The sequence below is a fragment of the Fistularia commersonii genome, chromosome 5 (assembly GCF_037954325.1).
Source record: "Fistularia commersonii isolate RoL2024-O1a breed Wild chromosome 5, RoL_Fcom_v1.0, whole genome shotgun sequence".
NCBI classification, from domain to species: Eukaryota; Metazoa; Chordata; class Actinopteri; order Syngnathiformes; family Fistulariidae; genus Fistularia; species Fistularia commersonii.
The window spans coordinates 18,515,245-18,541,584 of NC_141288.1; the positions used below are offsets into that span (position 1 = coordinate 18,515,245).

Sequence of the window (26,340 nt, forward strand, 5' to 3'; positions counted from 1 at the left end):
TCGGGAGACGTGTTTGTTTACAGGCTCCGCTTGTAGTCGCACTAAATACTGCAGGAGAGTTAGAGGAAAAACACAGATTAAACTTGTTCTCGTGTTGTTACATTATGTCCTCCAAACTAAAGCTTTTGTTGTTTTTTTTTTTTCTTTGCCGAGCAACGCATCGCGACATGACTTTTGTTTGATAAATCCATTTCCCAGGGACATCGGAATATTTTTACATATTTTGACATTTTCATCCCGCTCACTTCCTGCGCCGCCGCTGATGAATAAATTGCAACGGAGTAGGAACGTTAAGCCGGGCTAAGAGTGCCGACTTAATGCATGAAATGATAAATGTAAATATTGAGAGGAGAGATCAGACAATGAAAGAGCATAGACAATGGCAAAGATAGGCGGGAATTTCAATGAAGAGTGGGAGATGGAGAGGTGATCCGAAAAGGTGCCGGAAAATGTGAGCGAAATTAGGGCCCCGAATGAAGTGGAGAGTAAAAAAAGCCCACCGAGCCCCAGAAAGTTCCTGAGCCGATAACGTTTTTTTTTCCAGGTCGCTAAATGTGTTTGCGACCGTTCCGGCTTCACTTTTGTGCCAACCAGCCATTCTGAACCACGTCTTTGGAAATTCGCTAGGCTTCATATATTATGCATAGGCTTTTGAGGAACATTATGTTTGGATTAATTTATGATTTAAGGTGTGTTATAGCTGTAACTCATTTGAGCCATGTGGGCCGGCAGGATACGCGTAACACACATGAATCATTCGACGAGCGTTTTCTAGATACGGTATCAACATTATGCTTCCATTAGAATCAATAAATCTAGTTATACTTCGGGGTGAAGATGGTGCTTTTTTTTTTTTTTCCCCCACAACTCAAAAATCTAAATACATTTTAAGACTCACTTGTGTGAGACTTGTATTTTCCATTTCATAGATGTGACTCATGAAAGTGTGAAAGAACACGCGGTGAGATAACAATTGATAAATAACGAGGAAAAAAAAAATGAACCAAATGTTATCGATCCAGCAAAAAACACACAGATTGCTTCACAGCCGAAATGGAAAATGAGAGCACTCGTCGGAGCGGACCAACCTAATTATAAGCCATGTCCCGCCTAAAGCTATATTAAATTGTGAAGAGGCAAGTACCTTATTCACCCCGATCGATACTGAGACGGTATATTTTAAGAAAGCCGTTACCGTTCGCACAGGAAACCCAAGCAGCCGTCGACACCATCAGACGCCGTGTTGTTTTGTGTGCGTCGCCTTCTGAGGGAGATCTGACCTTTTCCTCCTGGACTTCCATGTCAGAGCGGGCGTTTAGCATATAGCGGTCGCCGTTTTTGCGCTTGGAGACTGTTTATATGTGTTGTTCTTGTACCGCAATATTATTAAATCGCTTGAATCTTACGCTACCGGGATTGAAATTCTATTCAAAAAGTGTTGAGCTGAGATTGAGCCCAGTTATTAGAATTATGTTTGTCGCGCTGGGCTGAAAGCTATTGCTTTAAGGGGTATTTTGTGTAATTTTAATGTTGTACATTCCCCTTAATTGTTGCTGAAAGCCTCTACCGCAGCACCGCTGTTATTTATTTATAGCAACTGAAACTATAATTATGTGTCAATATCAAGTCTGAACACTTTCTCAATTTTTTGTCACAGTTTTTTAAGACTAATTATCTCCTGAATGCCGTATTTTATCCTGTCTATTTATCTTTCACTCCAGAACACCGATCGGCTGTTGCGGGTCGCGCGTTTTGTGTTTTATCCGCAGGTTGTGCGGTTGGACGTGCACGCTTATCCCGCTAGTTTGCCCAGGGGAGGGTCGAGGTGTGGAGCCGGGGTTTTCCAAATTTACCGATTGATGCATGAGCCATCTCCGCAAGGTAAATATTGATAGAGGATCGTAACTAGGGAGGCACCGAGTAGGAATAATCGCTTTTACCGCTGCAGGTATTTCACAATCAAGGGCATTGAGGTGTTTTTTTTCACTGAGATTCTATGATGAAAGAAACAGGAGTGGAGTTTCTGTGGATCTGCAATCTTCCCGGAGTAAATTATCTCATTGTTCTGTAACTTACGAGAACGCAGCCGGCGCTTATTTTTGACCATTCAAGGCAAAGTCATCGAAAGCCTCTGGAGCCGATGCCCAGCAACACGACACGATTCGGAAAGAACATGGAAACAAAGTCGAACGAAACGCTGGAGAACCAATTAACGGCACGCAACTCTTTGTGTAATCAAAAATCCCTTTATTCAGAAGAGTGTTTCTTGAATTAGATGACACGTAATGTAAATATTAGCTCGGACGCTATAAAAAAAGGATTATGAATACATGCCCATTGACACACACACACACACTCCCTCCCAGCAAGGCTGAGTCATGATTGAGGGTGTGTGTTATTCAAACCAGGCGCGTGCAGCCTTGTGTGCAGGGAGCCAACAGCTTTTTCTTTTTACAGACGTTTCTGTTCATATTTCTGTCGTCACCCTTCGCAGTGTAATTCAAATTTTTGGTTTAAGAGAATTTGGTGGACATATTTTGCAATGTGCTGTGGATTTATAGAAAAATAAGTCATTATCTAATTAAGCTCACCATTTGTTTGCCTATTTATTAGCGCAGCAATGAAGAGAGCTGTTTCTGGAGCAAATTGAATTTGGATATGTAACTTTTTTTTATAATTTTGTATATTTTACTTGAAAATAAGCCTGTGTCCCTTTTGCTGAACAGGTGCATCAAAAAAATGTTGATAATTATGGAATAAAAGAAAGTACGGTTTTGAAATGTAGCCCGTACTCACTCGCTGGGTCAGCGGCGCCATAAAAATGGAGCGACACAAATCAAAGTTTGAAATAACTTCCCTCCAGTTCGGTCTCGCTGGACCGAATCAGGCTTTAGCATCCAAAATCCCTGAGTGGGTCCCTTATTGCTTTTGTTTTCCCAGTTTTTATGTGAAAGATTATCTTTTCGTAGTTTAAACGCATTCTTTTATCATTGTGGCAGACTCGGTCACATTTTAACATTAAATATCATTCAATTTCATGTTTTCTGACCTTATTTGTTGACATATCTGTCTTGCATCGTGCTACATCATGGTCAGCGTTGCTGCAAATGTTTGCTCATTTTTTTCTTCTTTCCTCATTTTAGATTTATTAACGTCACGTCTCTCCGAAAGAATCCCTTTTGGTTTGTGCATCCGAGGAGTTCCGACACTCAAACGTCTAAAATGCCGCTGAACACGCGTGAGTTTTTGATTGTGACGATTCCGCGTAACCGTGAAGTCCAGCGACGGCAAACTTTTGTATCTGCAAAGCCTGTGTCAGCATGTAATCAAGTAAATGAGGCGGTGCATTACAGGAAACGCACCACGGTAAATAATAATGTGTGATTTATAAAGTATTCCGGTATTTACTGTGTTCATAAATTGCAAGAGAGGCAGTGGAGTTTTTAAGGGAGTGAAAGAGTACCGCCGCCGCCGTAGAATTCCAGACAACGCAAATAACCGCAGTTTTAGAGTTTTTTTTTGGTAAATAATTAATTCTCCCTAAATTTGTCACTGAATGCATTTTCTTTTTCTTGGTTTATGAATATTTTTACAACCCTCCCACAACTCAACGTGTTGCTGTATTTAGTGGTAAAGACACGCAGTAAAACTTAAAAATATAAAAAAAATAAAATAAAAATCCATTCTGCCCTCCTCCACTGCGCCATCCATGTTTGGTTGTTTCCATCCATCTTCTCCGTCATCCCTCGCTGGTTTGTCATCAAACAGTCAGAGCTTGTTTATGAGCGCTCTTCCATTCTAGCTTTCCATTCATTATTCTCCTCTTGCCCTCTGTGCCGCCGTCATCCATCTATCCATCCTGTCCTCAAGGCCCAGTCAAAGTCTGGCCCCCCCCAACCTCAGCTCCCTCCAGATCCTTCATCATCGGAGCCCAGTAGCATCAGCGTTTGCTTCAGAGCCGTCTCTTCCACAAACTTTGCATCCACGGTCTCCTGCTCCTCGAACGGGTTCAAGGCTGGAGCAGAGGAAGGGGGAGATGCAGGTTCTCCAAACAGATATAAGGTGAACAGAAAAAAAAAAAGCAATGTTTTGACCAAGCACGCACACACACACACACACACGTAAATGCACATTCTGTCTCAAACTAACAAAGGCCTCACACACACAAACGCAAGCACAAACACTCTTTCTACCTTGTTCTTCTATATCAGAAAGTATTTTTGCCAGATAAGTGAGAGGCAGAAAGTCGGATATGATTCCCGGCTTGTCTTTGTCGGTGAAAACAATCCCCTAGAAAGGAAAGAGAAGAAAAAAAAAAAAAACACGGCTGGTTTTTCTCTCGTGCACTCAGTCAAGACATACTTTCGGCTAATGCACGTGTTGGCGAGCGCTTAACTATCGGGAATATAACCTAGTTTTCACCGGTTTTTCTGGGCAAAACAGCCAAAAGCATCACTGAAAAGACGGACGTGTGATTGTTGCTCTGGTTATGAACAAACATCAACAAAGAGGCCAAGAAACAAATTTAATTTCTGTGAAATATATCAAGAAAACACTTTGAGGTATTTCTTTAATTTGGACACATTATCAGCTAAATTGCCTCAATTTATATATATATATTTATATGCATATATATTTTTTTTTTAATTATTTTTCATTTTATTTTATTTAAAAAAAAACATAATTTCAAATCTAACTGCAACATTAAAAGATGGCTGATCGAGTCAGATCAGGTAATAATTTATACAAGAAACAAAATTCATTTCTGTGAAATATATCAAGAAAACACTTTGAGGTATTTCTTTAATTTGGACACATTATCAGCTAAATTGCCTCAAGTTATATATATATATATATGTATATGTACATATATATATATATATATATATATATATATTTTTTTTTTTTTTTTATTCTATTTTATTTAAAAAAAAAAAAACATAATTTCACATCTAACTGGAACAGGAAAAGATGGCTGATGGAGTCAGGTCAGGTAATCATTTATACAGCGCAACGTGGTAGAGATTGCCTGGTAAGAGCTTTGCAATCTGTAAAAGGTACCACCGCCTCTGCCTTTAACTCACTGATAACGGCTTGGATGAGGGTCTGAAAAAATAAAAAAATGGCTTCTTTCATCTGAAACCGGAGACCTTGATGTTCCTTGCGATATGTTGCAGGAGGGTTGTGTTGCGGGTGACTGGGATGATTAGTTTGTCAAAATATACCAATGCTGCCTGGAAAGAGTTGTTTATGCTTCAGACGCTAAATGTTGTCAAATGGAATGCATGCTTTTCTGAATTGTGGATGAAAAGCGGGAGAGAAAAAAAAAAAAAAAGGAAATGACTGTGTGTGTGTGTATGTATGTGTTTGTGTGTGTGTGTGTGTGTGTGTGTGTGTGTGTGTGTGAGAGAAAGATGTGCTGTGCTGTTACCTTGTTTTTGTTGTGCTTCTCCAGCAGAGTCCTGACATAATCTCTAGAGATGGAAGCTGAACTGACAGGATGATCCCACATATGGTAAATCCTATGCACCATAGACTGCACACACACACACACACACACACACACACACACACACACACACACACACACACACACACACACACACAAACGAGAGAGAGAGACTTGAGTTTCCATTGCTTCAGATGTTATAACATTTCTTTTCATTGAGACGAAAGTCCTGTCTAACTTGTCGTAACCTTCAGAATAACCTTTATTTAACCTCATGTTTCTTTCAAAGCGCCATTATTATATTTACGTCTCCCTAAAGTAAGGTGTGAACAGATGCATTTGAGGAGCAAATACACAATCACGCACACAAACACACACAAAAAAAAACACTATCCCAGGAGTGTGGGAACATCTGTGCTTTTCTATTTTTGGGATCCCAACTAAAATCCGTGAAAATGAACATCCCAGTAATTATTAAAAAACTACAGACAGCGGGAAACAATGCGGATTTCTCCTCTCGGCTGCTTCCTGTCCTAGATGTAAAATTGGGCGTTGATACCGAGAGGAACCATTAAAAACCGAATTTCTCTCAAAGCTGTGAGCGAGAAGGCAATCAAAACTTTCAAATTTCAACTTTCCACCATGTTTTGCATGGAGAATAAAACGTCCCTCAAAAAAAGGGTCTGCTTCTTGCTTTATCGAGCGACCAACAGCGTCAACTATCAACTATTAATCAACTTTATGTGTTATAATTTTGAGGTTTAAAGGAATGAATCTCAACATCACAACACTGACATTTTTACTGTGTGTGTGTGTGTGTGTGTGTGTGTGTGTGAGGACTTGATGAATCTCTTGCCAAACTCCCTCACCTACAGTCTGACAAGCAGGAAACAGAATGGAGACACAAATCACATTCCTCTGATCACAATGCGTATGGAACACGAGCGTACACATCTGCAGGTACTGCACACACACACACACACACACACACACACACACATGTGAAAGTTATGCAAGAGTCAGGAAGCACACACAAATAGAGTGGACCACGACCGAGCTTTACCCAGACACCGACACACACACACACACACACACACACACACACGCTCACCAACCGGATACACAAGTGCTTTTTGATTGGCTCGAAGGAGGTGAAGCCCAGAATAACTTCAGACTCCTAATTGGACCAGAATGGGAAATTCCAGGAGAGAACCCTTGGAGGGAAGATGAAAAAACTTCCCCCTCCTGGCATAGATGGGATTATAATAGCCTCACGCATTCTTGAGCCCCGAACACAATCCAGGTGGAAAAATTCACCTCTGTCGGGTCAAAGCACATCTTATCTCTGTCCTTCAAGAGTGTTCGCATTATCATCTCGACGGCTGACGGGACCCTCGATTTTCAATTTGTCGACCGCTTACATCCGACCGCTATGTCGTATCACTCCAGTCTCTTCTGCCCTGGATAAAAACCTAGTTTGGACACACACACACACACACACACACACACACAGAGTCGCGGAAGTACCTCGGGGAGTCTCTTGAGTACGCCGAACTTTAGTTTCTCGTTAGCATCGTGGTTGCTCGTGTCTGCAAACGGAGAAAAGAGAAGCGACACCGAGCTGTTAAGTCTTCTGAATATAATGAAATGCCTGGTTGCTTCAAAAGAGGGAAAAAAGAAAAAGACTTCTTGAGAAAAACAAGCGGCGGGAAGAAATGTTTGGGCTCGGGGGCCTTCCAGAGTGACATTCAATGGAGATGCCGAATGCAAAATTTATTTACAAATGCGAAGAGTTCGACTCATCTAATAATTATGTAAATATTCATAGATATATATATATTCTTCCTTTCCTTTTGGCTGTTCCCTTCACAGGTCACCACTAACCCTCTCCTCTGCATCCTCCTTTCTCACAACAAGCGTCAAACTCAAGGCCAAACGTGGCCCGCGAGAACGTCTTAAAGGTCTCGTAGCCTGAAATTTAATGTCAAACGCATGTGTTGACCATAAACTACGTTTCCCGCAATTCATACCCATCATGTTCCCAGCGAAGTGACGGGAATTGAGAAATATAAAATGATCCCTGAATGTCCGTGAACAGAAAAGTTGATGCAGAGGGTAAATACATGTTTGCGCTTCAAGGAGAAAAAAAAAGAACAGTATGTCTTTTGCATTATTACTATGTCGTCATTTTGACACAAAACACGGAGCTAAGTAAGCCAAAGTTAGCCTTCCAGAAGAACAATAAATCGATATTGGTAGCAAATATTTTTCTTTATCCACTCGGATAGTTTGATCATTGATTGATGGAGTTGTGTGGGTTTCTCAACCTGACGCTATAAAAGGATTTATGTTTTAAAAGAGCAACTAGTAAACATCATTTTTTTTTACATCTCTTTAAATGCATATGCAACATATTGGATTTGAGTTATTGAACATTTATTCAACATTACATTTAGTTACATTGAAAATGAGTTTGACACCCCTGATCCAGAACCTCTGCATCTCCACCGTCCCTCCTCTCTCCGTGTCCAAACCATCTCGGTCCGACTCCAGAACATCTAACATCTTCTGACCGACATGTTTTCCGGACTTCTGTTCCAAGCTGCTAGCGCACAATTTTTTTTCACTCTGGCTTTTGCACTAAAAATCCTCCACCTCCTCCATCCCGCCTCCTTCTAACCTCATTGTATAAACGTATATTCATCCATCCATCCATCTTCTGCTGCTTATCCTGCACTCGGGGGGACGCCGGAGCCCATCCCAGTCAATCGCAGGGCCACGATTATAGACGAAAAAAAAAAAACACTCATTTGGGGCAATTTTCCCCATTTTTGGACCGTGGGAGGAAAATCCACCACGCAGACATGAGGAGAACACGCAGTTTTAAATCAACATGTATGAGCATTCAACAAACTAATCCTTAGCTAAAACAATGTATTTCTTAGAGGATCACATGTACATTATATCATTATAAATAGACAAAAAAAATAAAAAAAATTATATATATATCTATATATATATAGATATATATATAGATATATATAGAGATATACAGGACTGTCTCAGAAAATTAGAATATTGTGATAAAGTTCTTTATCTTTTTTAATGCAATTAATAAAACAAAAATTACTTTTTCATGATATTCTAATATTTTGACAGGATTTTTGAGTTTTCTTAAGATGTGAGCCATAATCAGCAATATTGAAATAATAAAAGGCTTGCAATATTTCAGTTGATTTGTAATGAATCCAGAATGTATGACATTTTTGTTTTTGTAATTGCATTACAGAAAATAAAGAACGTCATCACAGTATTTTGATTTTCTGAGACAGTCCTGTGTGCCCATTAATCACTTAACTCAACCGGCTAAAAAATTTAAAAAAAAAAACAGAGAGAATACTAGCTGCGAGCTTATGGAGGGGCATGGAGTGGACACCTGCCAAGCAATTACCCTGGTTATAAAATAAGTGAATTTTAAATGCATATATAGAAAGTTGATGAATCCCCTGGGGGAGTAAGTGACGCATGAACCTTCAGACTTCAAAGTTGCGAGACATCCTTTTCTCTCACTTTGAAGTTTGGAAACCATTTGGACTCAGTCCTTAAAATAATCTTCAAGGATGTTTGCTCTTTCCATGAGAAAGCCCCACGTCCAATCCGACCAGACCAAGAGCAACAAGGACCGACACATATTTCGGTTCTGTTGATCTTCATGCCAAGTCACTTTGTCATCCTTTTTGTTTTCTTAGTTAAAAATTACATAAACGACACCAAATAACATCATTCAAGCCTTAAACCCAAGCGCAGGTCATGGAAAAATACAAAAACGAACCGTCTTGGGTTTCTTATGAGACCCAAAAGTCCTATTATAAGGGAGATTTTGGTGTTAATGTACCTCGAAGGTTCAAACATTCTTCTTCTTTTGGCTTTTCCCTTCAGGAGTCGCCACAGCGAGTCAACTTTCTCCATCTCACCCTATTCTCTGTATCTTCCTCTCTCACACCAACTACCTTCATATCTTCTCTCACTATATCCATAAATCTTCTCTTTGGTCTTCCTCGAGACCTCCTGCCTGGCAGTTCCAATTCCAGCATCCGTCTACCAATATATTCACTATCCCTTCTCTGGACATGACCCAACCATCTCAGTCTGGCTTCTCTGACCTTCTCTCCAAAACATCTAACATGTGCTGTTCCTCTGATAGACTCTTTCCTGATCCTATCCATCCTGGTCACTCCCAAAGAGAACCTCTAGAATCTCTGCAACCTCTAGTTCTGCCTGCTGTCTTTTGGTCATTGTAACCGTTTCTAGTCCAAACATCATCGCTGGTCTCACCACTGGCTTGTACACCTTTCCTTTTATTCTGGCCGATAGTCTTCTATCACATAGAACCCCTGACACTTTTCTCCACCCATTCCAACCTGCTTGAACCCGTCTCTTCACCTCTTTTCCGCACTCTCCGTTGCTCTGGACTGTTGACCCTGAGTACCTGAAATCCTCCAGCTTCTTGATCTCCACTCCCTGTAGCCTCACCGTTCCACCAGAGTTCCTCTCATTCACACACATATACTCTGTCTTGCTGCGACTAACTTTCATTCCTCTCCTTTCCAGAGCATACCTCCACCTCTCTAGATATTCCTCTACCTGTTGTCTGCTCTCACTACAGATCACAATGTCATCGGCAAACATCATGGTCCATGGGGATTCCCGTCTAACCTCATCTGTCAGCAGCCTATCCATCACCATTGCGAACAAGAAGGGGCTCAGAGCTGATCCCCGATGGAGTCCTCGAAGTCTTCGGAGGCTCAAACGTAATTGTAAAAATTGTAAAAATGTTCCCGTGCGATCGGGAGTGCCTAAAAAGCACAATCTCGTGATCATCCAGGTCACAGAACCCACGAGGATCCATGACCCGAGGACTTCCTCTGCAGCTCCTTAGAATTCTTTCGTAACTCATCCACCCCTTAGCTGCTCCGCCCCGAACGCGCTTCACCGCGGGTGTGATAACCACAGTTTAGCGCCTGCCGGGCGTCCCCCCGCTAACGCTGCGTGACAGTAAAACTCAGTCAGCATCTGCGTGGCTGATTCATCACACGCCGTCTCCTCTTCCGCCTCTTTCCGCTCTGCCCGTCTTCTGGCTTCATTATGTCCTGCCTAGAGCCTCGTTTCACACGTGATGGATTTCAACTGCTTTTACTTGTTGTTCAGCCCCTTTTCAAACCCCACGTTAAGGATCGGGTTTTCCGGAGAGCCTGAATTGTGTGATTTAGAGGGTGAACGGTTGTACGTTTCTACATGCGACCGGCCTGCAGCCCTAACCGCAGGAGAAGCGGCGTTTATTAATAACGAATGGATGAATGAGTGATAACCGAATCTCCACAAGCGTGACGATGTTTAATATTGCGACAGATTCCCATGGCGATCATATTTACTGCGGAAGATACAAACTAGATGCGGGAACATCCGATTCAGGATGGAAGTGATGGTGCTCTTTTTGTATTCATGCGTTATTTTCTGGAATATATACTAAAGAGAAGGACAGAAAAAAGGATGCCGGGTGTTAACATTGCATATTGACATAGTTCAACTTGGATTTTAATTCTCATTTTTATACCAACGTGGAACTATTTCACTTATCATTGCTAGTTTGATTTTGCCGGGTAATAAAATAATATACATCATCCAACGTGAACAATTTAAATTCTTTTTTTTTTCTTTTCTTCCATTTCAATATAAATATTAAAGCGGTGACGCATGAAACTACATCCAGAACAGGAGAAGTAATGCATTGAGCATTTTTGTTTCTACTGCAAACTTCAAAATTAAAATCACACTAATTTCAGCAAGGATTTTAATAAAAACTTTGTAGATACGGCCTAAAAATGTGCAGGAAGTTTGACACTTCCCCAGCTCTGCTCCCTCCTGCATGGGAAATGTAGCTGGTTTGCGTTGCGTCGAGGGATTTTCATACTTTCGGCTGCTACCGGAGCCTGTATCGATTTCATGAAAACGTGTTTTTCTAACCGGCAGATGTGAGGCTTCTCTTTAATCCCATTTCTCTCTGCTTCATTTATCAGATTCTTCAACCCCACGTGTAGAAGAGCGTTGGGTGGACTCCTAAGCGACGACGTCTTCTCACCCATTGGATGCTCGAAGCGGTCGCCTGTTTTTCCAGGCGGAGGCGAAGGGCGAAGGTGAGCGGAACAGCCGCCGTTTCTGCCACGATCAGAGGATCGAAACGCTGCTAGAAACGGTTTCGGAGCTTTTCCTGAAAGTTCTCGACTTGACTTCTACACCTTCTTCGCGCCGCCGAAAAAAGGGGTCAAACAGACACGAACGCTTTAAAGGGGAAACGGCTGAGATTAGCCGAAGCTACGTCTTTCCCGCTCTGCTCCTCGCTGACGTTTCTGCTGTGTTTTTCCTTTTATCCGATGTCTCTCGCTGCCTCTTTTGTATTCCTGCGGCTTCCGGTGTCACAGGACAGAGATCGGCGAGAGAAGGAGTCTCTCTCTGGCCTTCAGTGACCTCTCCTGTGATTACCCCCTGCACCGTTTTCATATTTTAAAACCCTTTCCTCTCTCAAAACAGTCCGGTTTTTGCTCAGACTCAATTCCAGACGTGCTGCGGCTGAAAGTCTTTGTCCGTTTCAACCCCTGCCCTTTTCGATGTTCCCCATCGTCCTTTTTTTTTTTTTCGTTTCCACTCCGCCTCTCCCGTATTGCCTGACGGCTCTTTTTCTGTCGAGGAGCGAAACGTGGCGCGGTGCGCTGAAAATCCCGAGCTAGCCCGGCGCCGCCATTTCTGACATCTTAACTGCCGATAGCGGAGCCGCTATTCCAGATGGTGACGTGAAAACCTGAGACTTTTGGAGCTCGGAAACGAAGAGTAGCCTCGGCGAAGCGCGACACGTCTTGTGCCGAGCACTTCTGAAATAGTTTTTCGATTAGACGCGGAAATTTCAACAGGGGGAGTTGTTTCCAGGGGGGTTGAACCACCATCAACGCAACATTTCATTTTAAAATGTTTTAAAAACATGTGACTGTTTGTATATAAATAGTGCACCGACTGTGCAACTGGGACTCATTTGCTATTTCAACATCGTGTTTGTTTTTCACTGCTTACACTCCCCGCTTTCACATTTATGCTGAAAATGAGTTTCCTTGAATAATGTTTGTGATATGACCCTCCACCCCCACCGGTGCATCTTAATTTGAACATTTCTATCCAAAAAAACCTCACGGTGAGGCGCCTTCACAACTCCTGTCTGCCTTTTCTTTTTTTTAGTCATTTGGATCCTTTTTTTCTTGAAATGTTGTTCCACATTTTGCCAGCCTACCTTCATTTTTATTGCTTTTTGACTTCCTGCTGGTATTTCATTACATGTGATGCTTATTGTCCTGTGTGTGTGTGTGTGTGTGTGTGTGTGTTTAGGCGGAGGCCTCCCGTTTCATTGTACGAAGCAGTCGGTGGTACATTTTACAAATGTGAAAAATTCTAAATGATATTAGATAGAAATCAGTTTCATGCTGTCCACTTCTACTCTCTGCATGCAGCTGTAATCATGAAAATATAATTACATTTCATTTACATTTTAATTTTATTTATTTTCATATTTATATCGTTAGCCGTTTCAACAGAATGTGTGTGTGCGTGTGTGCGTTTGCACCTGTCACGAGCCGGGAAACGAATGTTTCGGTGAGCTGCAGGAAACCCTGGTCGATGTACTGCAGGAAGGTATGATGTGGGAGGCAGCGCACAGCCAGGACTGCCAAAAGGGTATGAAAGCCTGGGGGGCGAGAGTGAAAAGAACGTAAGTTATCAAAATATATGAAATAAACCTTAATATACAGACAGAAATGCTATATAGCGAAAGACATCTTTTTCTGCATGTGGGTATGGGAGGTACCATTAAAATAAGGTGTACAGGTACACTTTTGTTTACATGCATTTAAGATGCACTTACTTTTTAGGTGTTTTTGATTGGTTTTAGTGACTCCTGACATTTATGTTGTTTCTGACAAATTATGAATTAATACAACAATGCAATTCAAATAAACTCCCCCCGGTCCCTGGTGTGAATGCTATAATGCCATGCTTCAGGGCTTTTACTCCATGATTTTTTTTTTTTTTTTTTCAAAACCGTTTAGGATTCAAACATTTGCTAGAAAACAGCTGATGGATTTGGCGGGTGCATCTGTGGGCTGTCTCACTGAGGCTTTTTGCGGCACAAACATTTGAAAAAACAAATTCAAATGACTGAAAATGTATTCCCACGCTGCCTCAACCGTGTCTGCTTTATGCTAATGTTTAAACATATTTTTGGTTGGTCTGTGTGTGTGTGTGTGTGTGTGTGTGTTGGGGTTATACCGGGTGGGAGAGGCAGGCACAGACCCCTCGTGGCTTCCAGGATCCGACACATGAAGTGAAACACGGACCACTCTGACCAACTCCCCCGTTGCTTCCTTTAACACACACGGCAGCAGGAACGTTTCATCAGCACACACATTGATGGACACACACATTCTGTCAGTGCTTTGTACATTATCTTACATTTCTTGGAAACAATCGAAGCAGACGAAGGAAGGGCTACTCACAGGCTCAGGGCGCGCGGGCCCAGTTTGTGTTTCAGCCAGACCGACTCCAGCATGTGTCTGAGGAGCTCCAGCTAAACACACACACACACACACACACACAAACACACACAGCAATTTGCTTTAGAAAAAAAAACAGGGATGCACGATTAGATTCAAATGAAATATTTTCTTTGACCTGCAGCTCAAAGCAAAAGGCCGGGGATTTCGCAAAAAACCCAGCTGGCTTCTAACTCGCTGTTTTCCCGCCGCAGCTTTTGCTTTCTAGCAGGTTCACTCTTTGTTCCGTGTTCTGTTTCCTCACTTCCCCTTTTTCTGCTTGTATACATCCCATTCCCGTTTCCAGTGAACATGTGTGACGCACTGGTAAAACATGCACGCAAATTCTTGCACGTTCACACACACATTCCGACTCACTTAATTCCACCATACATCTGTCATTATCCGATATCACTCCGCTGTGCATGACCCGTCTAAACACACACACACACACACACACACACACACATATCAAGCCACCCTCCCACCTCCTGTGCAATAACAGGAAGACTATCCTTCTAAACGTCAAAGTAAAAATAATTCCCTGACCTCAATAGGAATTTCAATTAATATCTCTTGCATAACAGCGTTGCTGAAAACAGAGGGGGTTTCGAGATGGATGTAGCGTCAGTTTGTCCGCCTGCAAACCGCAAAGCGCCGATAACAACCCGATCATCGCGAGACCGTAAAGAACGCACCCGGTTTAACGTCATCTTCGAACTTCTGCGGCCGCGTTAAAGGTCGGGGGTCGGAATAAACAGTCGTAAATGTACTTTCTACCGGTATTTGCAGCGTTGTTTTGCACCAATAGAAGTACGTCTCCGAGAGGACGCGCTTCAATGCCGCCGGAGCATGATTGCACAAAATAGAAAGGAAATGTAGCAGAAAAGAGACGTATTCTGGTGAACATCTTTCTGAATAAGCTTGATTACAGACAAAGAGCTGGAATGTGGACATGTTGTTTGCAGCATTCAGACTTTGCTTTATGACTCTATGCGGTGATACGATCTCATAAACCTCATACCTCTTTTGTGAGACTTCTGGGCAGGTTTTAACAGAAAAGGACTTTTCCTTTCGATATGACTGGATCCATTTATCACGCAGACAGTTTTCTGCAATGCGTATGTGCTCTTTGCTTACTTTTTAATTTGTTCATTATCTACATTGTGCTGGAGCCCATCCCCGCCTGCATTGGGCGACCGGTCCGTCACAGGGACGCAACCGGGAACGTACAAACGTTCACCCTCTCGTTCCCACATCTGGGCAATGTCGGACCTCCGGTGAACCTCTTGCATGTATTTGCACTTTGGAGGACACCGGAGAACCTGTAGTGAACCCGTGCTGACACGGGGAGAGCACGGAGACTCCAAACAGAAAGTCCTCCGGTCGAAATCCGACCATGGAAGCCGTAAACAGTGCACCTTTTTCTAAAAAGAAATTATTCTTTTATTTTTTTCCTCACATTTGCTATTCTGTAAATACAACCCCCGATGTTCTAAAATCCCCAAATTATATCCAAAACCTAGAGCGGAGACTCTTTTTCCAATTTCCTGGTTTTTTGCGGTGTTAATAAAATGCTCAAAGAATTCCTTCAAATTACATATTTATTCCTTAACAAAGAGAAAAATAAATAGTCTACATCCAGCGAACATCTGCCGCGCCTGTTCCCGATGAAACCCAGGCCTTCAGTGATCAGAGTTAAAATATGTATGAAGGATGTTTTTCATCTGGAAAAAGGCCCGACGTGAACCCGAAGCCTCGCAGACTGAAACCTCCGTGTCTTTTTAATTGAGATGTAAAATCCCCCGATGAGCCGACGCGCCAGAATGTAGTAAAGTCGAGCGAGCGGTTCGGGCGGCGGCCCCCCGCCGAGAGACAGGTGAAATAACCTTGGGCGTGGGTGAACTTATCAGGTGGATCCCTTAATTTATGCGTGCCCGCTTCACTTTACTTCATGACTTTTTAATGTGATTTCTTGGTTTTTAGCGATGAACTCGGGGCAGTTTTCCGGTTGTTCTTTGCAGCCGACGCTATAAAAAGAAGGTGTCTCCGTTGTCTATAGCGACAAGGGACGGGAAATACATAACTATGACAATAATGTACTGTGGAGTTGCAATCTATCATAGCAGAGGTTCCCTGGCTCTTAGGAACCGTAATCTATTTCACCCCGACGTCTCTCTTGTGTCAGCGCGGCCATTAGTCTCAATAAGCGACGACAAGAAGGGGAAATGCTCTTTATTTGTGGAGCGGGAGCGAGGATCTCCGTGACACGACCGTCCTGAATTTTTAATGCATGAGTCAGCGCGATGTAAAAGTATTTCACCCCGTCGGTCGGTCGGTCCGAAGAGGCAGAGGCGCCGAAGGCACGAACGCCGTTTCTTCGGGGTCTTTGCCCAACCGTGTTTTTTCATACGCCCGTCTCCGCAGGTTGAGTCGCTTCCTCGCCGAGGTTAATAAACATGGCTGCTGCAGGGTAGCGCTAAAATAAATTCCCTTTTTTTTTTTTTTTTTTTTTTTTTCCATCAAACCCATCTTTTTTTCTCAGGAGTTTGAAGTCGCAGGCTGAGCTCGAAAGTCAGTCTGAGGGTGTTTTCGCTCGTCAGCGTTGTTTGGTTTTTCCTGATCCGGCGGCTCACGCAACACAAGAGGAGTTCAATTCGAAGCTGTAAAAAAAAAAAAAAAAAAAAAAAACAAAACTCCAACATGCTGTGGTTCTATGCTGGAAATACGATTTCCAATCAGTATACTGAAAACAAAACTGTTCCTCCCACTTTCCTGCCTTTGTTTTGTTTTTCCCAATCTTATTCTCACTCGACAAACAGGTTAGAACGTGCGGAGAACAGCGTGATCAGGCGTCAGACAGAAAGGAAAGGAAAGGAAAGATGTAGAAGACGGAGGTGAGAGCAGCCATGTTGTCTGCTTCGGAAACACCGAGGAGAAGACGGGACGCAGAGATGAAGATATCCACGGTAGACGTCCAGGAGATAAAGTCAGATTGAGATGGCGAAGGTTAGATTGCAGTCATTTACCCCGGAATCCCTATTTCTATGTTTCAACCTTCGCTAATTGTGGGTTTCCCTGCTTGTTTGGCTCGTGCTGTCCGGGGAGGAGAAAGCGAGCTGAATCCAGGAAGGTCAATTAAGCAAATGTCCGCTCGCAGAATTGTCCATTTGACCAATTATATATTTTTTCTGTGTTTACCACAGACTTCCAATGGGACTCTCTGGCAAACCCACGGGTTCGCAAACCACACGCCTGGAGATCATCCAGCAGGCTAATGTTAGTTCTAACTTTGCACGCGACTTTTTTTTTTTGTTTTTGTTTTGTAGTTAATGCTCGGCCGAAAAGTCACCGGCGCAGAGGAAGAAAAACAGTGATTTGCGGGGTCGCTACACGTCAGCGTTGCGTTCACAAATCTCTTATTTGTGTGGGAAATTTAACCGTCGGTGAAAATTCCAGGGCAGCAGCCCGTCGGAATCAATGGCGATCGGGAAGGATCGCTTTGTTACCGCTTTCTCGGAAGATGTTTTTACGTGATGGATGCCGTTTGTTTGTTGTTGTTCTATTGTCTCTCGGTCCACTTGGGCTGAGTTTTACGGTGCGGGGGGGGGGGGGGGGGGGGGTTAGGGGGATCTGAAATCGTCCGAGAAAAAAAAAAAACCTCAATAAATTTCGTGGCCGTTCCATTTAGGATAAAAAATGTTTTGTTTTTATCGGTTCGGATTAATGCAGTTTGGTGAATCCATTTTCAGTCTGGTTGAAATAAATTAAGGTTGATTTTTTAGCCTTGGCGGAGGTCAATTCCATAAAAACTCTGTTTACAATTCCATAAAGTCCCCTAACGCGGTACATCCTGCATTCTGTCCGAGCTTTACCCTTGGTCTGATTTATTACCGTTGTGTTGATATATTTGGTCCGTCTGCTTTCAGCAGCCCTTCGCTGTGAAGGGATTTATCTCCCTGGAATACAAAGAGACTGACTTTACAGAACACCGAGCCTCAGCGGGCTGGTTTGGTCTCTAAAAATGTGGTCCCGGCGGGGCGTTCACCGAGAAGAACGGCAAAAAAGTAGGACTAGTTTAAAAAAAAAGCTCAGTGAACCAAATCTACCTTTTTAAAACACGCCGATTAAACACATTTTTCAGAGCTTCAAACCATCTCTCGCACTTTTTCTGAACAATGTCAGACTAAATGTGGCATTACTGCTGTCATTCAATTAAGATCGGATAAGAGAGAAGATAAACTTTATTGATCCCCATCAGGGAAATTCTTTTGCCACAGCAGCGTAACAGTTATTGTGTCAATAAATATGAATATAAATATACATAGAGAGACAATTAGAAGATAGTAAAGACATCCACAAATGAATAGACAACAACAACAACATCAAGGTTAAGAATGGACGACAGAATGGGGGGAAAAAAAACGTAAAGGTGAAAAATAGATAAAAAACAACAAGGATAGGAACATAAACAGCGACAAGAACAATGACAATCTAAGCAGGATGCAAATAGGAATTTATTGATTATCTATGCCGTTAAGCAGGGTTCACCATGTGTAATATAGACTTACGGGACCGTCTCAGAAAATTAGAATATTGTGATAAAATTCTTTATCTTCTGTAAAAAACAAAAATGGCTTACATTCCGGATTCATTACAAATCAACTGAAATATTGCAAGCCTTTTATTATTTTAATATTGCTGATTATGGCTTACATCTTAAGAAAACTCAAAAATCCTATCTCAGAATATTATATCATGAAAAAGTATTTTTTGTTTTTTTTCTGTTCTTAGCGTTGTTTGTGTTTGCTTTTATTTTTATTTATACTCATATTTATTGATATTGTCATTGATGCGCTGCTGGGACAAAAGAATCCTCTATGGGGATCAATAAAGTATATCTTATCTTATCTTAATGAATGAATGGATGAATAATTCACTCCATCGTAAGCAGTTTTTGGTCGTTATTTTGCCGCTGTGTTTCAGGCCTGCGGTTCAGACCACAATGTTTAACACGGGTGTTTTTAGCTCCTGCATTTCCAAGCTACGAATGCTACAATCGATGCTAAAAATAGCAACTGCAGCTAACGCTTCACCTTTTAAAATGGGTGAACTCAAACTTTAAAGCACTTTCTCGCTCGCACCGCAGCAGGAGACGCCGCCCGAGAGGCGAAGCCCGAGGCGTCGGCGGTCACTGAAGGTGACTCATTTCAGCCTTTGGACGTTTTTGTCGGCTCATCTGTTTCCTCAGCCGGACAGTCGGTAGCGTTTAGTAAGAGAGGAGAAGTCTAGCGGAGCGTGAATCAAAGCGGAGAAGGAGAAAAATTGTGTTTGACGAGAGGCGTCTAAACCTGCGAGGTGCTGTTTGGCTTCCAGCGAGCCCTCTGAACTGAATAGCACACATCCATCTGTGAACTCTATCTGCTGTTTAATTAAAGTGGGGAACCTCGCCGCGGCGATCCTCGCTCCGAGCATCACTTAACCTTCACACGGAAGGAGCAAGAGCAAATATCAAATAAGTACTGTGTGCCGAGAGGAAGTGTGTTTCCGCTTCTCCTGGACCCGCAGGATACTAACCAACTTGGCCACGTAGGCGACGACCAGGGCTTCGATCTTTTTCCTCCCCATCCGAGGCAGGTGTCTGTTGAGATGTTCTCGCAGCTTGTCAACGGTCTGCAAGAACAAGAGTCGCGCTCATTATATGAGCGGAAAAGCACGGCGGTCTATTTACCTCCGCTGGCAATTTGTGTTTTTCGCCGTTTTCGCCCGGAGCGGGGTCAAACCGAGTTCACCCCCTCCGCCGTCACATTGTCCGAGAGAAGAAAGGAGGAGGAGGAGAAGGAGGAGGAGACGATCTGGACTCGTCTTGACGACCCGATGTCCTTCAGCGGGGGAGAAGCGACGGCGGGAAAGGGATGATTCCGGAAACAGGAGAGGGATGAAAGAAAGAGGGGAAGCGCTGATGGAGGGGATGGAGGAGAAGAACGACAGCGGGACCGGGTCGTTCTAAGAATAGCTTAGAGATTTCTAGCATCTCACCCCAAGTCCATTAAACCCAGGCTCTCTGCGCTTTAAAAAACTCTGCTGAGCACGGGGGAAAGCTGCCGGATGGGAAATTGTCCATCAAAAAGCGTACCGTTTTTGAAAAAAAAAAAAAAAAAAAAAAAAAGAAAAGACGCAGACAGGCTCCTTAAACATGCCCCCCCCCTTTCTTTTTTTTTTTTTTTTTTTTTTTTGAAGTGTCGACACATCTGAGGCGTAACAGGAGCCTCACCTTAAAAGATGACTGTGGGAAATAATTGGCTGTCAGCGTTTTACAATGGATCTCTGGCCGGCTGCAGCGTATATATCAACCCCTTAACTGGTGGATAATCTAGGAATTTAAAAGCATTCCAGCACGCTTCCAACAATAAATTAAAAGTTTGACTTTCCGCTCACTTTCTCTTCGTTCTGCAACTCCCCGCCTTCCCCGCCACGGGAGGGAAAAGCGATACCCCCGCCTCCCCAAACGCTGTTATTCAGCCAAGATCAGATCAGTTTTTGCTGAATGTTCCTCGCGCACCTGTTGTGCCATTTGGACATTTGAGCTCTTTTCGAAAGAGAAAAAAAAAAAAAAAAATCATACTTCAGCAGAGTTTGCCGATTTTTACAGGTTTTTCACACGCGAGATCCAAAAAAAAACGGGCTCGGTGACTTGTCTGTATTTTCCTAGAAAACGAGCGAAACGGGTCATATATGGCGTCGTCGTAAAAAACTCAAACCATTAAATCACCGGGCAGATTCCGGACGATTCCCATCGACGTGTCGCAATCGCTGTTTAAACTCGTGATGTCGGGATTCGGCCCCCAGATATCCCCTTCCAACACAGACAATTTGGCTCCGGCGACTGGAGAATGGCCCCGGCGGGGGTGGGGGAATTTGCAAAGTGTTGATAGATTTCAATTTCTGAGGAAATCTAGGGTTCTTCCCCAGAAAAAGAAAAAAAAGGAAAAGCGTTTAATTTCCTTCAATGTGACACGATACAGCCCAGGGTGTCTTGTAGTAAGAACATAATGTCAGTGTTATCATGTGTGTGTGTGTGTGTGTGTGAGAGAGAGTGAGAGAGTGTGCTAGCTTCGTCTTGGAGGGTTTCTTTTACTTTCCAGTTTTTTTTTGTTTTTTGAGCCGAAAGCTTAGACTTAGCGCGAATGCACAAACAGACGGGTCGTGCGTTTTGCCAAAGGCAACAATCCAATAGGATCCCGCCTGGTAAAATGTCGACAGAACCGGCTTCGTCGACCCGCTTTTTGAGCAGAACATCGCGTATCGTTAGCGATTCCCGGTCCCGGTGATAACCAGAGCCAGCTATGGAGTCGTGCAACTGAGCCGCGAATAAGTTTAATTTGACGCCAAGAGCGATCTTTGGCCGGAGTGTGTTCTCTCCTCTGTCTGTTTCTGACTCACCCCAAATAAATGAATACAAATGACCGAAGAGGGAAAAAGTAACACGTGACTCAATCGTGAAGAACACGGTTTTGGGTACGCGTGACCTTGACGTCACCTTGGTGGCTTAGACCTGCATCTTTAAACGGGTCACAGATTTACCGAAGCGCTCACAGTAGAACCTCGGCTTAAGAATTTAATCTTTTCTTTGAGTCCTTTTGTGAAACTGAAATGTTTGCAAACTTAATCAATTGTTCCCATTAAAGTCAATGTAAATCCCATTGATCCAGTTCAGCCCCAAAAAACATACTGCAATCTTTTATGGGTTTATTTGTGAATTTTTGTGGAAAAAATATAAAAAGGAATCAAAGACAGCCTTATTTATCGCTGTTTCTGGTTTCTTTCTCTTCTTGCCAGCACGTTTCCTTTGCTAAATTAGCAAAAGTAAAGCTCTGAGCTCTTTGCTTTGTGAACGTCCGTCGCCCCTTTAGCCACATCAACCGTCTTTAGCGCATTTTTGTTCTTCAGGATCGTACAGATGATTGACTCTGCCATGTTCTTCTGATTGGCGAGATCTGTAACACCAACACCGATCTAACGTTAAGCTAATGTCCTTCTTCGGATCGACTGTAATTCTCAACTTCTTCTTAACACCCCTAGCGCTCGCACTCCTAACTTTTGTTGGAGCCATTAAGCTAAGCTAGCTTACTGAAAAAAGCCCAAAAAAGTGTTATAACAGGAGAACACGACGATGGACGATGTAAACAACACGGAGTACCACATATGACTGCTGCTAAGCTACAACACAACAACGCTTCAACGCCTCTTGTTTGCAGGTTGAGTCGAAATTTGATCAGAAACTATATTCACAGGCCGATTTATTTGGGATTAGGGGCGTTCATAAACTGAAGTTCTACTGTGCTTGTCAATAAGTAACTGTGAGGTTCCAACTCCGATAGTTGAATATGTTCAGTATCTTGCATGAATAACTCCAGAGCTGTCCAACTCCTCACTTCTCAGCAACCCTGCAAACCCCTCATCGCCTCACCAGTGTATGCTACTCATTATATATTTATATCATTATAAATAGAAAAAAATAAAAAATGAGTATATATATATGTGTATATAAATATATATACACACACACATGTATATATATACATGAATATATATATATATATACAGGAAAATTAAAATATTGTTATGACGTTCTTTATCTTCTGTAATACAATAAAAAAAAAGTATTACTTTTTCATGATAGTCTAATATTTTGAGATAGGATTTTTGAGTTTTCTTAAGATGTAAGCCATAATCAGCAATATTAAAATAATAAAAGGCTGGCAATATTTCAGTTGATTTGTAATGAATCCAGAATGTCTGACATTTTTGTTTTTGTAATTGCATTACAGAAGATAAAGAACTTTATCACAATATTCGAATTTTCTGAGACAGTCCTGTATACATATATATATATATACATAATATGTGCATATATACAAACATATACATAATATGTATATGTATTATGTATTTATGTATATGTATATATATATGTGTGTGTGTTTGTATATATATAGATATACATATATATTTTTAATTTTATTATATGATTATTTATTTTACACATGTATATAAGTGTATATATATATATATATATACATATACATATATATGTATACAATTTTTATTTTTTTTCATTTATGTATCTTATTTATTTTACTTTTCATTTTATTCTTTGATGTTCACAGTTTGATGCTGTTACCCCATGTACCCTCCAATTGCCCCTTATGGACAAATACACTTTTTATGATTCTGATACTGAAAGACGACTGATCCAGCCAAGTTGCGAGGTGTGTGAGGTGTGTATCACGCGGTGCGAGCGTCCTCCTCACCAGGCCGATCAGCACCCTCTGTTGGAGGTCGTCTTCTTGGAAAAGCGGCACCAGCTTCTTATCTGGAAGAGACCAGGCGTTGGTGAGCGCGAGATGGACTTTCCTCGGTGACATCTACAACGGGACGATCGCTCCAGGTGGCCCCTGGTGTATCGCCACGGCAACATCATTAGCAAGGCCTTCAGTCGGAGTGCGAGACGCCCCGACTCTGACTTATTTTATGACTTTCATTAGAAGAAAAAAGAACCTCAGACATTCTTTTGGGACGTGTTGTTTCTTTGAAAAATACATAACAACGCTCCAGGGTTACGAGGCCGGGATCTGCAGTGTGTGTGTGAGTGTGTGTGCGTGCTCATACGTGCACAGTTGTTTCATGTCTGTCGCAGAGAGTGGACCGCGCTCCGGCATTTCTCCTCAGATGTATTTCAAATCGCATCACTGAACACAGGCGGTCTCTGCTAAAACCTCTGGAGTCAGGTTGCAAATATTGACCGACGCGCCTTCTGTTCGGACTCATCAGCGTTTTTTTGTTTTTTTTTCTTGCGTCGTGTTCGAAACACGATGTTCTCGCTTCAGAACCGGAGAAGGAGCTCGTGGTTTCACGTGCACCTTTGCTCGCGCCGACAGCACCTGCGGCCACTGATGGACAACCGTGTTCCTCGCAAATCGAAAGAAGACTCATTAGCGAAATAGTGCTGAATTAGTTTGGGTGCGGCCTTGAATACTGATCCTTTAAGTCCCGAACCCTGGAGAGATACCACATCCCTGCACCATGCAAGGAATCCAAATACTATTAATATGTTTTGGTGGCTTTGACTGAATTAACCACTTGGCATTTCATTTTGAGATAATTGATCAACGCACAATGAAAAATAACTGTTTTTTCATAGCTTCGGAAGTCCATCTCGGACTGGAATTCAGTCTCCGTCACACTGCCTTCGATATTCCTATCATATGGCTCGTGACAGCTTATTCCCGGAGGAAAAACAATGATGGATTCACGCTGGGTTGGTATCACCACACCCAAAAACCCCCCGGGCGGAGCGCTTGATTTACAGGGGACACTAAGAAAGGCCAGAAACCCAAGAGTGGCGTGAACGCGATTGATGATCTGTGGCCAATCGAGGCCAGATGTGATTGGCTGATCCGTCGGTGCGAAAAAATGCATGGAGCTCCACCTTATTCAAGAAACAAACAGGTAAATAATGCATGAATGTATTGCGTACCAACTCTGTGAAATCTCAATTTCTTTCCAAAGTAAATGTCAAGATTACTTTGGAAGTATCACGAGCTAAGTCAAAAAAAAAAAAAAAAACGCGCTGGCACGCCTGTTTACAAGACCTCTTTCCTTATTTATCCACCGGTGACATCATATCAATAAATCAAACTCTGGTATTATGAAAACATAACCGCTATTTATTCATAAACGACACTTTTAAAATGTCTTATCAGTCCATTTTCCCTTTTGGCCGAGTATTACTCATGCGCTGCACGCGATGTGGAACGGTCATAAATAACCACTTCATGAAACCAGTGAGTAAATCTTTACACAAGTGGTATCATCTCCAGGGAGGGGATCAGAATAGAGTGTGTGTGTTTGTTTGTGTGTGTGTGTGTGTGTGTGTGTGTGTGTGAGGGCTTGAATTCGGTGGATGTATGAGTCACCTTTCGAGATTGAGCAAGGTAAGGGAAGGTCCCTTGTTGTGGTCGACGCAGAACAGCTGCACCGCAGACAGAAAGCGAGGAGGGGCATCGTGAAATGAAGCACCCCATCTCTTCTGCTGTTACATAATTGTCCCATTCTTAAACTCTTATTCCTCCCCCTTCCGTTCCCCTTCGCTCCCAGTTTTTCTTCATCTATCCTCCCTTCTGCTTTTCTCAACCTCACCCTGCAAGATAAATGAGTGCTGTGCACTTAAATTCTCAAGTGGGCATAAAGAAGGCAATCTCAGGAGGAACTCACACACACGGGATTTTGTTATTCATGACAAACTCGGTGTGTGTGTGCACATGTTTTATGATTAGTGTATGCGTGCACATTCGCTCTGCATATGTTGTCTTACCGAGACGCCAGGTGTCCATCATTGATAGAACTCTGGAAAAAAAAAGAAGAAGAAAGACATTTTATAGAAACAATCCCTCCAGCAAACATTAGAATAACAGTCTGACTCTTTCTGCAGGTAGTGCAGCTCTCGGCTGCCGCAGTCAGCAGCAAAAATACACTTTAAACTATGGAAGCAAAAAAAGCAGAAAACATTTGTTAGCAGGTGTTTGAGGGCGGCCTTGAGGAAAGAGAAACTCTCATTATGAGAAAAGATGGAGCGCTTGATGTGCAGAGTGTCGGGCAGAAGCAGATTTTCCAAGTTGTTTTTTTTTTTTTTTTTTTTCCTCCACGTGTTCACCCACGCGTGCAGAGTGAGTGTGGACACATGAAGCGCTTCGGTGGAAGACATCTGTGTTCAGGAGCCTTGGATTCATAGTCATTCATTGGTATGGTTACATCAGCACCTCCAACATCTCCTGCACCTCCAACGTGTCCTTCACCTTCAACATCTCCTGCATCTCCTCTTCACCCCCAATATCTGCACCTCCAATGTCTCCTGCACCTCCAACGTGTCCTTCACCTTCAACATCTCCTGCATCTCCTCTTCACCCCCAATATCTGCACCTCCAATGTCTCCTGCACCTCCAACAACTTCTTCACCTCCAACATCTCCTGCACTTCTCATGTTATCTGCACCTCCAACATCTCCTTTATCTCCAGCATCTGCATCTCCATCTACACCGCCATCTGCACCTCCAATATCTCCTGCACCTCCAACATCTTCTCCTCCATCTCCACCGCCATCTGCACCTCCAACCCCCGCTTCACCTCCAATATCCGCACCTCCAATGTCGCCTTCACCTCCAACATGTCCTTCACCTCTAACATTCCCGCATCTTCAAC

The 26,340-nt window shown here is 42.7% G+C and overlaps 1 protein-coding gene and 1 long non-coding RNA gene across 2 annotated transcripts in view; one reads left to right on the top strand and one right to left on the bottom strand.

Moving 5' to 3' along the window:
• The first annotated feature begins 5 nt into the window (after positions 1–5).
• LOC147234271 (uncharacterized) overlaps positions 6–26,340 on the top strand; it is a 46,712-nt gene continuing 20,377 nt past the window's right edge. The window contains exons 1-6 of the long non-coding RNA XR_015106177.1: positions 6–1,881; positions 3,144–3,238; positions 3,871–4,062; positions 5,456–5,515; positions 6,325–6,409; positions 11,527–11,643. This is a non-coding gene — a long non-coding RNA (uncharacterized LOC147234271). The remainder of the gene's footprint in view (positions 1,882–3,143; positions 3,239–3,870; positions 4,063–5,455; positions 5,516–6,324; positions 6,410–11,526; positions 11,644–26,340) is intronic.
• Positions 2,227–26,340, bottom strand: part of gsap (gamma-secretase activating protein) — a 42,060-nt gene continuing 17,946 nt past the window's right edge. Inside the window, exons 23-32 of the mRNA XM_086147133.1 lie at positions 25,457–25,488; positions 23,394–23,455; positions 19,657–19,752; positions 14,044–14,114; positions 13,817–13,911; positions 13,116–13,235; positions 6,977–7,038; positions 5,432–5,536; positions 4,194–4,290; positions 2,227–4,015 (exon numbers count right to left, since the gene is read on the bottom strand). Of these exons, the coding sequence (XP_086003259.1) occupies positions 3,900–4,015; positions 4,194–4,290; positions 5,432–5,536; positions 6,977–7,038; positions 13,116–13,235; positions 13,817–13,911; positions 14,044–14,114; positions 19,657–19,752; positions 23,394–23,455; positions 25,457–25,488 (856 nt within the window). The 3' untranslated portion in view covers positions 2,227–3,899. The remainder of the gene's footprint in view (positions 4,016–4,193; positions 4,291–5,431; positions 5,537–6,976; positions 7,039–13,115; positions 13,236–13,816; positions 13,912–14,043; positions 14,115–19,656; positions 19,753–23,393; positions 23,456–25,456; positions 25,489–26,340) is intronic.